This window comes from Corvus moneduloides, chromosome 2 (assembly GCF_009650955.1).
Source record: "Corvus moneduloides isolate bCorMon1 chromosome 2, bCorMon1.pri, whole genome shotgun sequence".
Taxonomy (NCBI): Eukaryota; Metazoa; Chordata; class Aves; order Passeriformes; family Corvidae; genus Corvus; species Corvus moneduloides.
Window position 1 is genome coordinate 23,502,958 of NC_045477.1, and position 17,167 is coordinate 23,520,124.

General features: G+C 46.7%; 1 protein-coding gene across 1 annotated transcript in view; it reads left to right on the forward strand.

Annotated features, from left to right (window-relative positions):
• The first annotated feature begins 297 nt into the window (after positions 1-297).
• The window catches only part of ARHGAP31 (Rho GTPase activating protein 31), a 60,489-nt gene continuing 43,619 nt past the window's right edge, over positions 298-17,167 (forward strand). Inside the window, exon 1 of the mRNA XM_032098503.1 lies at positions 298-1,243. Coding sequence (XP_031954394.1) covers positions 1,144-1,243 — 100 coding nt within the window. The 5' untranslated portion in view covers positions 298-1,143. The remainder of the gene's footprint in view (positions 1,244-17,167) is intronic.

The following is a 17,167-nucleotide window of genomic DNA, read 5'->3' on the forward strand; positions in this document are numbered from 1 at the left end:
GTTTCCCAACTCTGCCCCTTTCCTGCACTTCAGCAGCTCCAGCCTGCACCTCTCTATAGAAAGGCAGATCCCGAAGTGACAGAGTCATGTTTGGGGGCAGGAAGGCGCCTTGCAGCGAAGGACTCGGCGAACAGAGGTTTACTGGAGAGGCTCCCGGTCTCTCTGCTCCTCGCCGGACCCTCCCCGGGCCTTTGCCGAGCCGCGGGCTGGCAGAGCAGGAAGCGCCTGCCCGCGCCACGGGCTGCGCCGCCCCGCAGTGATTTCCTCCCAGGCAACCCGTTATCTGTCGACTGGCAGGGCAAATTTTCCCTCTTCCTCCCCCGATCCCCATCCCTGTTCCCCAACTCCTCTCCCCGCCTTCCCTCAGCCTCTCGCTCGCACACACACACACACACACGCACACACACACACGCATTTTACTGCCAAAAACCGTCCTCCGCCCCCCTCCTCAGCTAACTTCCTTTCAGCATTTTTTTGAGCTGGATAATCCTAGGATTTGTAAAACGGGGGAAAGGAGAGAGGCAGTGAGCGGGAGTCAGGACAGGAAGCTGGTTTCTTATTCCTCCAACTGTCCAAAGGCAGGAGGAGGGGAAGGGGGGGAGCCAAAGAGGAGCCTTGTGCATACTCTTCCCCAGTCCCTTTTCATTAGTGTGTTTGAACTTCCAGTCTCCTCCGAAAGCCAAGAGGAGGACGACCAGACTGGGACGCTTTCTGCTGGAAGTGGCGACAGCGCGACTGACGAAACCCAGAAGGTGGCTGTGGAGGGTCCCGGGACTGCGCTGAGGGAACGACGTCCCCCTCACCATCTCCTGCCCCCAACTTGCCAGCTCTGATGCGGGCACCCATCCACCACCCACTTGCCTCTGATGAGAACCCTTCTGGCCTCAGGCTATGATCGCTGCTGCTGCGGGCTGTGGAGCCTCCTCTCGCCCTGACCTTCTGCCACAGGAGCAGCCCAACATCTGGTGGGGATTAATGTTTACTTCTCTGGCTGGACGCTGTACGGGACCCCCGATGTTGCTCCCTGGGAGCGGGACACGGGCGGTGGTCTGAGGAGAAGAGCAAGATTTTTGTCGCCCAGCGTGAGGCCGGGGGGAGGGGGGCAAGGCAGGAGGGGGGTGAACCTCTTTTGGGACTAACCTCATGAAGAACAAGGGAGCCAAACAGAAACTCAAGAGGAAGGGAGCCGCGAGCGCGTTCGGCTGCGACCTGACGGAGTATCTCGAGAGCTCTGGGCAGGATGGTAAATGCTTCTTTATTCTCACTCTGGTTGCAGAAAAGCCAAGCGCGTGTCCCCGTTCTTACTGGTACAACTGCAAACCAGACCTTTCCAAAAGCTAAGGGTTAGACAACCTGGAGCTGGTTTATCCCTGGGAAGTGGAGTCACTGCCCCATTACTCACAATGAATGAACGATCGGAAGATTGCTTTGGTGATGCATCTGCATGACCCTTGCATGAATAATGCTGTGTGTGTGCAAAGGACTGGGCTGGGGCTCTTGGGCTGCCTAAGTGTGTACAAAGACAGTCTGACATTGGCTGTGATGCCCTCTCCCATCTGCCTGGCTGTGGGAGGGAGTAGCAGGCTTTTTGGGAGTCAGGTTTGGAAATCCGAACTGTGCTCAGTGTTGCCACCTCCATGATTTCAAAATCCACCTTAAGTCCATGAGACTAGAATTTTGCAGGGCTGTAGGGAGAAACTGGACTCCAGTACGGTTCCCATGTTGTCCTTGGACTGCTGGATGGAGGCAGGACGGAGACTAGGTTATGGGGTGGAGTATGGTGTGTGGTGCAGGAGGCATCTGAGCTAACATGTTCACCACCCTGCCTGTTGTCTTTCATTCCTTCTCCCCTTGACCTTCATGCTCCCAGGTATTGAATGAGAACACAGTAGCTCAGACAAGAGGTAACTCCAACGAAATAAGAGGGTCATGAGTTTGAAATGGTCAGTCCTTGATAAGGGAAGGAGGAGAACGATTTTTCTTAAAGTGGGTTGGATGACAAGAGAAGAGGTTGTGAGTTTGTCCAGCAGAAAGACCTGCAGTTTAGCAAGAGGGAAAAATAAATGCATGCCTGTTATCCCTGATGTTAGCATTATGATCCAGGTTTAGCATTATGTTCCAATTTGAATTAACCAATTTTACTGATGTCAGGTTATTTCAAGCAAAAAAAGAAAGACTTCTAGCAGCAATGTCAGCTTTGTACAGGGAGAACTGTACAATCAGGTCTTTCATTTGCTGATGAGCATGGCTGATGAAGTGCAGTGTGGAACCACAGTGGCAGAGGGATGGACTACATAGCAGGAGTACTTTCCATTGCACAGTGAAGAGGGCAGTAAATGTATCACTGAGATAAAATGTTATATATATGCATTTACTTAGGTATGGGGGAAAACCAGCCATTCCGTTGCATTGTGGGTTGTCTGTAGCAGGTCCTGTATCTTTTAACTTATATAGCTCTTAACAGCAACTGAATTGAAATGGCAAAAAATAATGGACTTAGTGAGCTGATGTCCCTTTGCCTGTGTGAGGTGCAGATAGATAAATTCAGTCCAGTGCTACCATAGATCTGTGGTGGAGGAACTATTTACAGCTGTTTACAGGAGCACTGGAAAAAAACACAGGGAAGGCAGGCACAGGCAGTATATTCTTTTGAAGCAGCAAGGGGGATTTTAAAGGCAAAACCATAGTTACTGCAGTTGAAATTAGGCCAGAAGAGCAAAATCTATTACCGAAAATCCCAAAGTTTTTTAAAAATAGTTTTTTGAGAACAAGAAGGAAGGACATTTTCTCAAATCTCGTTTGTGGCATGGTTCACAGTTCCAACCTACTTATCTTTCCATGCTGAGGAGCAGTGGGGGAGCATAGGAAGTTCCTTTCCTTTATGCAGTACTACTGTTTGCTCAGTAGCACATCCCATTGCCCAGTGCTGTGGGATCTAGAAACGAAAGACTCAGTTGTTATAGGTTTATTGGTAAGTATGTAAGTTAGATGGGTACAATTTGATTCATCAGGATAGGGGGGAAAGAAATTAAAGCATTAGAGATATTTATTTTGTTGGTAGTAGGACTCTCAGGATGAATAGGAATGACCAAAAATGCTGAAGTGATGTCTTGGGAAAAAATGAAGGTTCAGATGTCACCAGGACATCACAAACTTGCCACCTGTAACTATACCAAATTAGAAGAGCATTTAGGGTGTGAGAGATGGTTGATTTGGGGAGAGTTGAATTGTCCTGCTAAGAATTATTTCTGATGACAAGTCAGTGCTCCTGTAAGCAGCAAATTTTGTAGGGACATAAAGCTGTAGCTTTCTCTCTGCCTTACATAGTACTTGTGTTTAACTGGGATGCATGCTCAGGTTGTTCCCTAGGAAGCAATGAAGTTGTAAGACTGTTCATGGTGGGTATCTGGGAGTGATGAGGAGCAGGAGAGCACTTTGGCTGCTGTCCAGCAAACATTTTGTTGTGGACCTTTCTGAAAGCAGGTTTTAAAATGCACCCAGAAGGGTTAACTGGAAAAGAAGATGCTGTGGGCCCAGCAGGATGTGAGTCATACTGGTTGTGCTTTCCGTGCTCAGGTTTGCTTTACTCCATCCTGCAGTGCCGTTGTGTGTGACTGGTTCTGCACAGGCGAGGAGAGGCAGAGGCCTGCTTTGCTGGTGCTGGCCAAGGGAGCACAGGAGGTGGCCAAGGCTGGTGTAGACAATTCAGTTTGGAATTTTCCCCTCTGGGTTAGTACATGACCTTTACAGTTAGGGGGTGCTGCACTACTTGTGCGATGCTTTGCAGAGGAGAGGCACGACTTGAGTCCCTGCATGCTTGTGGTTGTTGATGAGCAGCTTGTGCTTTCTGTAGGGACCTTAGTCCCTGTGTTGTTGCCAAATTCCAGTGGAGAGAATTATATTCTGCTAAAGGTATCAGCATTTCCTCTCCTCTCATTTAACTCTTTAGTAACTTGCTATGGTTCTCTTCAGAGACAGCTGAAGATCCCATTGTCTCCCTTACCAGACACATGTACCTAAGCCTCTGTTAGAAAGAACTTTATGATAATACAATAAAAGCTGCAGCAGAACTACAAAGTATTTAAAAACGATCAAAGAGGAAGACTTTAGCAGGTACAGTGAAGTAGCTCAGGAGCCAAAAATCTAATACAAAGGCTTTAGCCCTAAGTTGATTCTTCAGATCTGACACAGGTCAGTGGTGATGGACAGATGTGGCTGTCTGGTGGCTAGTTAGAAACTCAGATGTGTTGAATTTACTGTGTTTCAAGTCAGTTCCTGTCAGTACTGCATTTGACCCTACTTGGCCTTTTCCTGCTGGCAGTCTCTACACAGACACTGGTCACACTCCTTACGGGGGCAGACTGCTGTCAGCGCACACAAGCATTTAAAATCATGACTCAGGCCACAAAAACCACGACATAAAATCAGTGCTTTGGGTTCTCTGTTTGCTTTCTGTTTTCTGAAACTTTAGTGTGCATCTCAGTTATGTTTTCAAGTCTCTCTTTGGTAAGAGGGCTAGAAACTTAGGGAAAAGGAAACTTCTCTTCCTCCTCACTAAAATTATCAAATAATGGCTTAAATAGCAGCATGTAAGAGGACAAGGTCACATCAGACATAAATGAATGATGGCTGGCAATACCAATGAGTAAAAGGTGTCTAATTTTACGTAGTCCCTCCTGTGTCTCTGCTAGCACTGAATCCACACTGAAGGCAAGTGATCTTTTGGAATAGAAAAGCTTCACTAGAAAGCAGTGTCCATGCCCAGACTTTGGACATGGATAGGCATCCATGCAGAAGGAAGTGAGTACTAATGCCCTCTACTAAAACATTTCACTGTGCCAAACTTTATTGAAATGTACAAGTGCAGTGGGGCTAACAGATAATAGTCCTGAAGGATTAACATTAGAGTCACGTTTTGGCCTCTTGATAACCAGCTTGGTTTCCAGAGGAGAAAAACGCATGGTGCCTCTGCTGAAGTCAATGGAAGCTGCACATCAGGCTCTCAGCTCCTGTAATAACAACAGTATAATTTTCTGGTGATGGATGGGCCAGCAGAGAAGTCAAGACACGAGTTTGTGCACCATCTTTAGCTGGGGCAGGACACTCTGAACTGCTTAAGAAAACAGTCACAAAGAATAGTCTTGCTTCTGGTTATATCGCAGAAGTGTTCTAAGAGCAGGCTGTTGGAAGAGTCAAAGCTGTTCGAGTGAGAGAAGCTAAATCAAAATGGAGTTTAATATTGCCAGTGCTTCTAACTGTGGGAGATTCAAACAGGGATTTCAGGTATACAGCCAGGTACTACTTCCACTTTTTAAAATGGAAATGCACACAGCATCTATTGTGATGGTAAAAGATGGTCCAGTCTTTTGCATAGGAACTGCTACCGATCTGCACCTAACTTTGCTTCACATGCTTAGAGCCAGGTAGGATTTGGAAAAAGGCTGAATTGTTTGCTTTCTTTGTTTGGTATGCTGGTGTCTCGATGTTGGGCTGGGAGGTGCTACCAGGACTGTATAAAGCCAAGTCTCAGACTTGATGCCTTGTTGTTATGATGCAGGTCAGCTCTGTGTGTCTGAGATTCCCCTATTTGCTGGAGAGTTAATTCTGCTGTTGCTGTACCCCTCTGTGGTTTCTTCTACATCTGTTTCCTGCCTGATGTTGTCTGGTTGGGATGCAATGAGCTCAGCTTTTCCCCTCAGCCCCCTCCCACACTCCCCACAGCTCCCTCAAAGGCTGTCATCCTGAGCCTGCAGCACCCAAAACACTTTCTATCTCTTCATCTGATGCTGCTTATTGGCTTTGTTACTTGCTTTAGAAAAAGGGCTGCTTCGTTTGAGAAGTTTTGAAGCCACCAACCCCTTTGTTCTCCCCACTTGAGGCTCCTTCTTGCAAGAGAGAGCAAGGCCAGCCAGCAGCACTCCCTGAGGCTGGGGAGAGAAGAGGAGCTGTTGTCTTCAAACATAGCACAGGGAGACATGTGCAGAAACCCTTACAAGTCCCTTGGCTGTAGTATGGGGAAGGAGCACACGGTTAGCCCATATGACGCTCTTCTATGCTGTGTGGCTGTGCAGTGGCTGCTTCTGCCTTGTCCCAACTGCATTTGAATGAAAGAATAAGGAAAGTTTTCATTTGTCATTAGTGGTCTCAAAAACGTGGTAGCTCTGTCCAGCTCTGGCTCCACAAGCAGGTTCTTAAATGCTTCTGAGAGCTGCAGCAGGCAAAGCCTTTGCTGTAGCATAGGCAAGTATTTCTGAGGGAAAGCAGTAACAATAATTCAACAGTAATTTGCTGTATACAAAGGAGAGGTGGACTTGGATACTGCTTGGCTGTTTGGTACAGCCCCTTCAGCACACTGTCTTCTGCCTGATTTTGTCATCGTGTGTTTCACTGTGAAGCTGCCTTGTCCATACATGAACAGATAAGGTGGCCTGTCACTCAGGAAAAAAGTATCTTTCTTCAAGAACAGACTCCCTTTGGAGCCAATCATTAAACCTGCTGCACAGATGTGAAGCAGCTTTTCTGGGCCCTGTGGCTTTCCTTTGTCACCCTTGGATGTGTTTTGGGATAAGAGCATGCCGGGATGAGCATGGGGGTGCATGCAAGTCCATAGCACAAGTAAGCGTGTGCCACACAAGGCTGCATTTGAGGTCATTAGGACATTTTTTAATGCCACCTTTCTGTAGTGATGTTTCAAAATGAAGGCATGGCCATACTTTTGGGTATGCTTTTGGGTGCTTTTGGTTAGTGATGCATGCAGGAAGTCCTGGGAAAACTGCTGAAGGATCATTAAACGCAAAGTGGAGGAAAAAGACGAGGCTTTTTTTTTTTTTTAAAGTCCCCTTGGAAAAATGAAAATGCCACACGCTCATTTAATCTGCTGCAAAAGAATGAAGAGCTGTATTCATCCCGCTCTCAAAATTAGAAACTGTGGCACTGGGGATTTCTGTCTCAAGAACTGATCAAGCTGAAAAGAAACCTTTTTATGGAGCCAAATTGCTTTCAATCTAGATCTCTTTCCTGACCTACCTCACTATGTGGCTATGCAAACACTTGTCTCCATTCAAGGAAGGAAGTGGCAGGGGGTGGGAGGAGAACAGGACAAGAACAGCTTCTTGGGCTGGCTCAGAAATGCTTTAGTCTTCTTTTTTTGTGTGTGTGATGTGCTGCTGGGGTCTGATCTACATTTTCACACTGCTCGTGTGCTGGGAAGCCACATGGCCTGCACTCTGTGGGGTCTGCTCCTGGCTCTAGTCATGTAGGCTGTGTGGATATTTAAGGCTGCATCCCCTCATCCTTGTGACAGGAGCAAAAAGGACAGTTGAACTCGGGAGTTTTGGGGGAAAAGAAGTGGGATTGTATTATTGTACAGTGAAGGAGAGCTGTGACAGCAGAGCGCTGAGAGCTGAGTACATGTGTTGGCAGGTGGAGGAACTAGGCTGGGCTTTGAGGGGAAGACAGCTCCTTGGCTTTTCAGTGTCTGCCAAAGCATGTCCAGTGGACAAGAGAGGAGAAACTTTGCTGCCAGAATGGATACTGCGGAGGAAATTATTAATAATGTAAATTCTTGCATTTTCTCCACCCTCTCTCACAAGTGGAGCATCACATTTTGAGACCCAGATACCAGCCTCTATGGCAACAAGTGAGAGCAAAAAGACACTGGGAACAACGGGAACAGAAGCCATCTGTTTGCTTCTGTTACTTTGCTGTTCCTTCTTGTTTTGGCTGATGTTTGTGTTACTTCCTCAATCTGTTTCTGGTTCCTGGGACCTGGATCTCTGTGTTTCTGTGGCACAGTGTTACTGTTGTTTAACATTCATGTTGCAAGCTCAGCTCCTTGTTCTGTATTGACTTTCCATTGCTCGCACTGTGTGATTAGCAGAGAACTCTTGCATGTTGCCTCCTGCTTTACATTTCCCTTACTGAGCACTGCAGGAGGCAGACGTGTGGTTTGCATGCACTGAGCCCCACTTTGATCCTGTCTCCTCCCCCACTCCCTGCAAACAGCATGAATCGCATCTTGCCTGCAGATTCTAGATCAGGACACATATTTTGATTTAGCAAATGTTTTTTCTTTGTTGGTAGCAGCTGATTTCATCTGAACTTGGAAACCAAGGAGTAGGGACTTCACTGCTTGTGGTATCACAGCTCTCAAGGGTTCAGGGAAACAGCTGTAGTGGATGAAACACCAGCAGTGCACAGGGTGAATGTACCACACAGGCTGATCTAGACGTGACGAACAAGTCTTGGAGACCCCCAGGGTCTGGGGTGCTTGGGTCCCAAGCTTTGGTGTAGGCCTGGTTCTAGTTTGGAGAGCTCAGACAGCCTGTATCTGTAACTCGGGCTTTGCATATATGACGCAGTTCTACAGCAGCAGCATTTGCTGGCAGTCAGGGCTGTGCCAAAAATTTATGTTCCAGTGTTTCTCCTTTAACGGTAATAAGGGAAATGAAAACAGCCTGTCAGCAATGGTATAACCAGCCCTGCTCTGAAGGAGCAGGGTTGGGGTGGCTGTCAGGTTGACTGCCCACATCATGGCTTGGACTGGATCTCTTTCTGGAGGGTGATTAAAGGATGGAGAGCTACCAGCATCTGCCTCCAGTCCTACACCACCAGCAGGGTGCCAGATACACTTGGAGCTCTGACATGGAAACCTACGGATACCTTATTGCCATGCAAGGGCTGCTAAATGGCTGCACTGCTGGTTGTTTCAAGGGCTGCCTACTAGTGGCTCCTTTTCATACATTCCCACAGCCTCAAGCCCCAGCTGTCCTTTGTTCGTATGCCAGAGCCTTCAGCTTCTCTGCTGATAACTTCAGTTAATGTGTTTTGCATTGTCAACCAAAAAAAAAAAAGAAATCTGCTGTATGTTTACAATGGACACAGATTGAGAACAGTGTAACATAAATTGAATTTAGTGTTAAATGAAATTACATTGTGCAATTGTGCTGACTGTATTATTAACTTTCATACTTAATTCAATAATGTAGACTCTGTTTTCTACATTTATCTGAAACCACAAGCAGATTTTCTGATCTTCTGCACCAGTGTGATTGCAGATGTGAAAGTACTTAACCATGGGCTTAAGAGCTACCTTTTCATCAGATGCTGGGGCCTTTGCATATAATGAAGTTATAGACACCAGTACTAACCTTCAGCTTCACTCAAGTGCCAGATCACCGCTACCCCTGTGAGTGAGAGCAAGGAGTTCAGTCCCTAAGGCTACGAGTCTTTTGGCACATAAGTGGACAGGGAAGTCTCAGTCCTCTTGCTTCACCCCCTGCCTTGAACACATCCCTGCAGCTGGATTAGATTCCCCATTTTCACCCCCGTGGAGAGGCCCTTTCAATTTTAACTGCACCAAAAGGGGCAGAACAAAACTCATGCTTTTTGCAGTTGCCTTCAGTTCTTCCACCTCAGTTGCCACGTTCCCATTTGGGAGCAGCCGCCTGGCCTAGGCTCAGACCAGCCTTCCTCCATGCTGGTGTCAGCAGCTGATGACTTATGTGACAGACCCAGTTCCAGGCAATGTCAGGTTGGCTGACTTAGGTGAGTTAATGTCCATATAGGAAGAGTTACCTTAACAGCAGCAGAAAATGTTACAGAATCACAGAATTACTGAGATGAACAGGGACTTCTTGAGATTAACTAGACCAAACCCTCTGCTCAAGCAGGGTCAGCTTGAGCACTGCAGTTGCCCAGGACTGTGTCCAGTTGAATTTTGAATACCTCCACAGATGAAGGCTCCACAACCTCTGTGAGCAAACTGATCCAGCCTCAGATTACCATCAAAGTAAAAAAGTATTGAGTTCAGATGGAGTCTCGTGGCTTTTAATTTATGTATCTTGTACTGTCAGTAGGCACAACTGAGAATAGGCTGGCTCCCTTTTCTTCATTCCCTCCCAGCAGGTCTTCATTCACAATGATAGATCCTTTCTGATCCTTCTCTTATATAGGCTGAACAATCCTGGCCTCTCCTCATAGGAGAGATGCTCCAGTCCCTTAATCATCTCTTTGACCCTGAGCTGAACTTGCTCCAGTAAGTCCTTCTGGTACTGTGGAGCCCAGAGCTGGGCACAGGACTCCAGCTGTGGGCTCAGCAGTGCTGAATAGAGGGGAAGGTTCATCTCCCTCCACCTGCTGGCAGCTCACCTCCTAACTCTTCTGATGTTCTTAGTAATCTATACAGTTACTATCAGAGATTTTCCTTGGTATTCCAGTTTTGGCTGGCAATACAATCAATAACTAATGTGCAATCAGGACATTGTAAAGGATCCTTTCTGCCTTGGTTAGTGCTCTTTCTGCCCTTGTTAATGCTCAAAATGAATTGTCTTTTCATAAAGAGCCCCACTTCTTTAATGGTTTCTAAAGTTTTGCTGCCAGTCAGCTCAAATAAATTAATTTATATAATACACTGCTATGCTGTATCTTCTGAAAGCTGTGCAGAGCCTTGGCTTAATAGAAAGTCTACAGAAGATGCTTTGAAGCAGCACACCTTTCTCAGGTGGTGTTTTTAAGAGCTCCTCTCTCCTCCCCCAAAGCCACAGTGCACAGAACCAGGGCATTGTGGCCAAGGTCCTTTCTGCCAAAGCATGTCCAGCAGACTGGAGAGTGAGAAACTTTGCTGCCAAAATGGATACCATGGGGAAATTATTAATAATACAAATCTTGCTTTTTCTCCACCCACTCTCACCAGTGGAGCATCACATTTTGAGTCCCAGATACCAGCCTCTATGGCAACAAGGGAGAGCAGAAACACTGGGAAAAAGGGGAGCAGAAGCTGTGTTACATGTACTTCTCCAGCACAGGGATCCAGCAAGGGGAGGGGAAACGTGCATCCCTTTGCAGGATTCTCAGCTGTGTCTGCTGCTCTTAGAAATATGCCCTGAGCAGCTGACTTGGGTTCACAGCAATTTATCTCCAGCTCCTCACTGCCCTCTTCTACACTCAGGGCTCAGCTAACTAAATGCCTTTGGAAATGCTATTATCTCCTGTGCTCTCTGGGGCCAGAAGCAGCGTGGAGATTTATCATCTGCAACAGGAGGCTTTGTTTAGTTCTATAAAGCACAGAAAAGTTAAAGGAAGAACACAAAATAAACCCCAAACCAAACACAAAACTCTCTTTAAATCTCATGCCCTTTCTTTGCTCTCTCCAATCTGGGAATGTGCACGTATTTTGTTTTTTAATGTCATTAAATACTGTCACATGAGGAAATTGTTTGAGGAGATATACCTCCATCTCTAAAATAGGGATTGAACATCCAAATGGCCAGGAGACATTCCTGATGTAACTAAGTTGTGTAACTTATTTTCTGAAGAGCATTAGACTGACCAGGTCTCCAATACAAACTTCATTTAAAGGATACCATTGCTGGATTTCACTAAATACAGCAGCATTGGTACTGCCTTTTTACCTGAAAGATGCTGAACACACCCACAGATTTCTATACACGTAGGCTGCAAGGCTGAGAATCCAGGCTGGGTCTGTGCCTGAACTCACCATCTATATTCACTGGCTCATCAAAAAATGCTGATTTAGCAGACAGAACACTGGGAGAAAGGGGGTGTGTGTGTGTGTGTGTGTGTGTGTGTATGTGTTTATCTGCAGCTGAATATTTCAGTTGGGATATTTTGGTATCATCGGCGTTCTGCATTTACCATCTCGGCAGTGAATGTGACTGTCAGCCCTGTTGCAGACATGCAGCTTGGCAGCACAACAGGGCCACCAGCATGTGGAAAACCCTTTGCTCCATGTGCAACTAGTGCTGGTTTTTCTATTCCTCTCTCATTGTGGTGCCGCTGCTAGTGGTGGCAGTCACACCTCGGGAGGTTCAGAGGTGTGATCAGGCAGGGTGAGCCTCCTTCTGGAGCCCTTGCATCTGTGCTGCAATTTGTGTGAAATAAATAAGCTGTCAGTGGGACTGAATTGTTTTCTTTCCTTGTGCAAAATCAGAGAGGGAAACAGCTTCACCAGTTTGCTCTTTCTGTTTTTATCTTCTCAGTGTGCTCCACTTGGTAGTATATTTTCCTTACCCTTGCTCTGGTCAGGTAATTTCAGATACACGAGAGGCTAAATGAGAACAAACTCTCTTGTGAGATTTATTGCATCTTCTGCTTCTAATCAAGCCAGAAAAATAGAGCAACAGACTTGCTTCTATAATCCTGTTCTCTCCATTCCAGTCCCAACTGGAAACCAGAAGTACAACAAGGAGGAATGCAGCAAAAAAAAAGTTAAAACAAATATCCTGGAATCTCTAAGAAGAGCGTGGGGTTTGGCCTGAGGTGATGGCTCAGGGGTACAGAGGGGGCGTGGAGAATTCTCCCTTCTCTCAAGTGTTTTCAGTTCCCCCTACTTTTTTTTTTTTTTTTTTTTTTTTTTTGCCTCCCCCTGTCCTCCTCTCCCCGTCTCCCTCCATTTCGATAACTTTATTGCCAGGTTGGCAGTATGCATATGTTGCCAAAGTCAATACATCAAGCTCTGTGCCTAAGGCAGGCTTAGGAGCAGTAAATGAGAAGAGCTGGTGTTGATCCATTGAGTCCATCATTCTTCCCTCCTGGCTCGATAGTGGTTTACATCCTGCTGCCTAAGGCTCGCTGTGTAAAGCCACAAATGGGGGCCGAGTCAGGAAATTCAGTTCCATATCCCAGTAACTTCAGTTTGGGCTCACCCTCCAGACTTGCCAGAACCTAGATGAGGAGTGGAATCCCCTGCAGCCCTGTCTGTAGACCAGGTGGGCGCAGGTGACCCCGTGCCTGCTGTCTCCCTCGGGGTGGCAGGCAGAACATGGTGGTAGAGGCAGCCCTCCATCACTGCTCACAAACATGCTTGAGGCGGAGAGGAACTGATGTGACAAACACAAAGGAGGGCTAGGAGTCCTAATTAGTCCTCATTTCTAGCCTGCTAAAATACCCATCTGTCACTCTGCTGCAATAATGAGATTTGAGAAGATTAGCAGGCTACTATTTAGGCCCCTCAGCATGGCAGCTCAGTAAGGGTGCTGCCATTCAGCTTTAAGCCACACTTGCAGCAATTACACCCTAAGCAGGTTTATGTCTTGTTAGTGCTTGCATGGGAATGGCCCAAAAAAATCTGCTACAGGAATGGGGTGGGTGATTCAGAAGATGGCAAGTGTAGTATCAGCTCAGTCAAGTTGCTGTCTTGGCATCATTGGGGGAAATACTGCCATTTGGGCACATGGTAAAACAAGGACCCCGATACTTTTAAAAAATCCCTGGTTTATCTTTTTCTTTCCTAGGGGATAGTGTCTCTTTTACTTTTTACAGCACATGCTGTGCTGTGTCTTTTCCTTCGCAGAAGCAATTTCTGCTGGAGCTAGGATTTGTTTTTTTATCCAGTGTCCTAAACTGTCACGCAGTGTTGCTCTGCCTGGCTCAACAGCTGCCACCTCCCAGCCTAGAGGTGGGTGGAGTGAGTCTTGTTTTTGCCATTTGTGAAATATTTCAGGATGTAAGGCGCTCATTAAATTATTGATGTTAGCTCTTGGGCATTAAACAGACGTGAACTGCAGCTCTGGATCCTGAGGGCTTTAGAGGCTTATCCCTGCCCTAATGATGGTTCCCTACTTGGGATTTTTCATGTATCTCTTACTACAGATTTGAACTCACTGCGGGATGGTGGAAGGATTTAGCAGGTGGACAAAGGGTGACAGCAAGGCTTTTCTTTGCAATATTATATACCTATGAAGCAAATCTAATTGAGCTTTGGTAGAAAAAGAGGAAAGACACACGCATGTTTTCTTTAGGAGAATGGGAAAAATTAGAAAAATGTGTTGCTGCCTCTTGACAGAACGTGTTTGCAGGGTATGAAAAGATTTTGAATAGTTGTGATTCAAGGAGCACTGCAGGTGCACCTGACATCAATTCTTGTGCTTAAGGAAAGATATTTTAGCTTGTAATGTGCCTTATTTCTATCCCTTTCCCCAGTCCTGCCTCCTTGAAAAGTGGCTGGCAGCAATAGTGCTGCTGACTTTACCTCATGGTGGTGGCAGAGTGGAGGTTGGGACGTTCAATGCAGCCTTGTCTCTGCTGTACTTTCAGCTCTTTGGCTGGGCTGTGGTGGTGAAAAACAGGACGTTGGCTGATGTGGGACAAGGAAGGGAAGGCAGCAAGCACGGCACCCTGGGCTGTTGAGATCTCTGGGCAGCTTTGTGGGCTGCTTGCTGGTTCCCAGGGAGCTGCAAACAAAATCCCACGTATGACAGGAAAATCTGCTCCTGGGTTTGACATGGCGTCCCATGTTTGTGTTTGAATGGAAGCGTTCAGGAGGCTTCTCCCTTCACCTCCTCTTGCCCAAGCATTCTCCCCTCTCTGCTTCGGGGCGTCGTGGTGGCACAAAACCCTCCTGTTTGTTATGGGGCAGAAGAAGGGGTGAGGACCATCCCTGACCCCCTTCTCCCCTCAGCAGTTTGCATGGTAATTAGCTCGTCCCTACGAGACAAGCCCACAGCCCAACAGAGCCGCGATTCAGAGGCTGAACAATGTCCAATTATGCCAGCCCTGGGAGCAAGAGGCCACTCCCTGACACGTGGGCTCCATGTCCCTGGCCAGATGGCTCCTCAAACTCCCTTGGCTGGGCCAGTAACGCTGCTGGGGGAATTTGACACGTGTCAGCAGTTTTGGCTGCGTGCTTTCGTGAGCTATCAGCAGCACAGTTGCCTGAAATATTGGGAAGAGCTCTGCGTGTGCCCTAGGCAGTGCTGTCCACTCCGTGCCCCATGCTGAGGCAGTGCTGGTGGCTACAAGGGAACGTGAATGTTCATGTGTGGAGTGAGATTTTGCAGCCTCGGCTTGGCTACCTGTATCCCGCCTCTGGTTTGGTGACCTGCTGGGGATGTCAGCAGCTTCAAAGCAAACCTTTTGCTTTTCCCTTTGCATTCTAGTGTTTGTGCACCAGTGAAGGCTGAATTGCTCAGACTGGAGTTTAAATTGCATGAAGGAGGTGGCAGGCTCTGCTCCTGCGACTGCCTGGCTCAGTGAGAGACCTTAGGGCATGCCTTCTTTTTCCACATCTTACCTCCCTCAGTGATTAAATGATGCTGCTATCATCTTCTTGTTGATGCAAAGCTCCCATTATTGTTGTTATTAAATGGGAAGAGTCTTAGGTGTTTTCATCACCCAGGAAAAAATGTGGGCTCTTGCAGCTCTGAGCTCACGCTGGCTGAGAGTGAGGGCAGGAAAAGACCGGGCTCACCCAGCTTGCCTGTCTCAGCAGGTTCCATACCAAGAGCCTCCGAGGGAGGTGTGAGGAGTACCAGGGTGGCATTACGTACCCAGAGTGCTTCGTTCTGACTTGGTGAGGCTTCTGCCCTGATACGTGACAATTTAGCTTTGAAGAGGACATGACAGCCATTTACCACCTAACCTCTGGTGTTAGGAAATGGAAAAAACAATGCAGCATGTATCTGAAATAGCAGAAGAGATTACCCTAGACTGGAACTTGGCCAGGATGCTTCTGCTAATCTTGAAAAAAAAAAAAAAAAAAAAAAAGGAAACCTAGCACAAAAAAAAAAAAGCTACAAAGGATTTCTGCAAGACTTCAGTCTTCATTTTATAGTCTCTGATTTAGAAGGGAGAATATGCAATAGCCTAGCTTTCCCTTTGCACGCCATGGGACGTGGTTCATTACTGGCTCGTGGATAGGACTGCCCCTTCCAAGTTGCCTGCAGCAACTTCAGTTGATTCTGGTTTTGGGACCAGGCCCAGCCTTAATTTATGGATAGAAGTTAATGATAATGCATCCAAAGAAACAGCTGGGAGGAAAGAAGTGTGGCAGAGAAATGGAAAAGGACACTGGAGGAAATGGATGGGAAAGGGAAATACGGGCAAAAGTGGAATGGAGAAAAGCGTGTGAGGAAATTCCAATATGCTTGAAAGGGAGGAGGTGAAGGTTGGAAAAACTAGTCTGAGGGCAAAACTGACTGTATTGGAACAAATGGAGACTGCTAATGAATGGTAGAAGAGAGAGGGCTGTAAGTGGGAACAAAATTCAAAATCCTGGCAGCTTTGTTAGTAGGGGTAGAACAGAGGAAGAGATACTGTTCTGGGTACAGACAGCTGAAAGATAGACAGGACTAAAGGAATATGCTCACAATGTTGACAGCTCTTGTTATCCAAAACTCCTCTTCCAGATTTTTACCCAAAACTGAGACAGGGCAAGAGGTAAAACAATCATTTCAGACTCCTTTCAGCCCTTGAAACAAGCTTGGTTTTATAAAGTGCAAGGAGATGCCATTGAGTTACTACACTGCAAGTGGTGCATTTTTTTTCATCAGCTAACTACATTTTTTCATTCCCCTTTTGGCACCTAAGTGATGTTAAAAGGAGCTTCAGTCTCTGATTATTTCCAAAGTCTATGGATGTGAGCAAGAGAAGCTTTGCCTCGCTTGGATAAGCTTTCAATACCTCACGTTTGAATGTGCTCATTTTCATCACCTGCTGAAGGATGCGGTGCTTCAGCTTCTTTTGCTTTGGAAGCCGGTGCTATGAGTCCAAACTCCTCTGATTTTACAGTCTCCAGCAAGGTCCTGCTTTTAGATCATTCAGTTCATACCCCTTTGAGACACACCTGTGCAAGAACATGAAGTTAGCCTGGAGCCTCTGAAACACATCAGCCATGTACTAAAATCAGGATACAGGTCATGGCCTGAAGCGTGTGGCTCAGCTGTGTTGGCTGTGGAGAGCTGCAAAGGCAAAGAGATGACTGACTTGTACAGCAGTACTGTAGCTATCAAAATGTAAGGAAGTTTGATTAAGTATGATCTCAACACCCTTTTCCTGCAACACCCCTTCTTGTGTTTGCAGAGTGTTTGTTAGTGTCTCAAAACCCTTAGTACAGCAAGATCCAGGAGTCAGAAAGACAAAAGAAACACAGTCCAGAAACCCAATTCCTGGACATATGCCTTTGAGAAATGTATTGCATTAAAAGATTTTTTCTTTGGTTGCTTCCTCTTTCTTGCTTCCTCCAGTTTTAGTTATTCCCAGCAACGACTTCATTTACTTATTTGCTTCTCCCCAAACCACTGGACAGACGGGGGCTTCATCAGGGAGCAGTTTAGCTGGAGTGGGCAAAACAATGGGGCTTTAATCAGGGTGCCTCCCGCAGCCACTGCTGGCCAGAGGTTTCTCTGAATTCCCAACATGGAACAGTTGC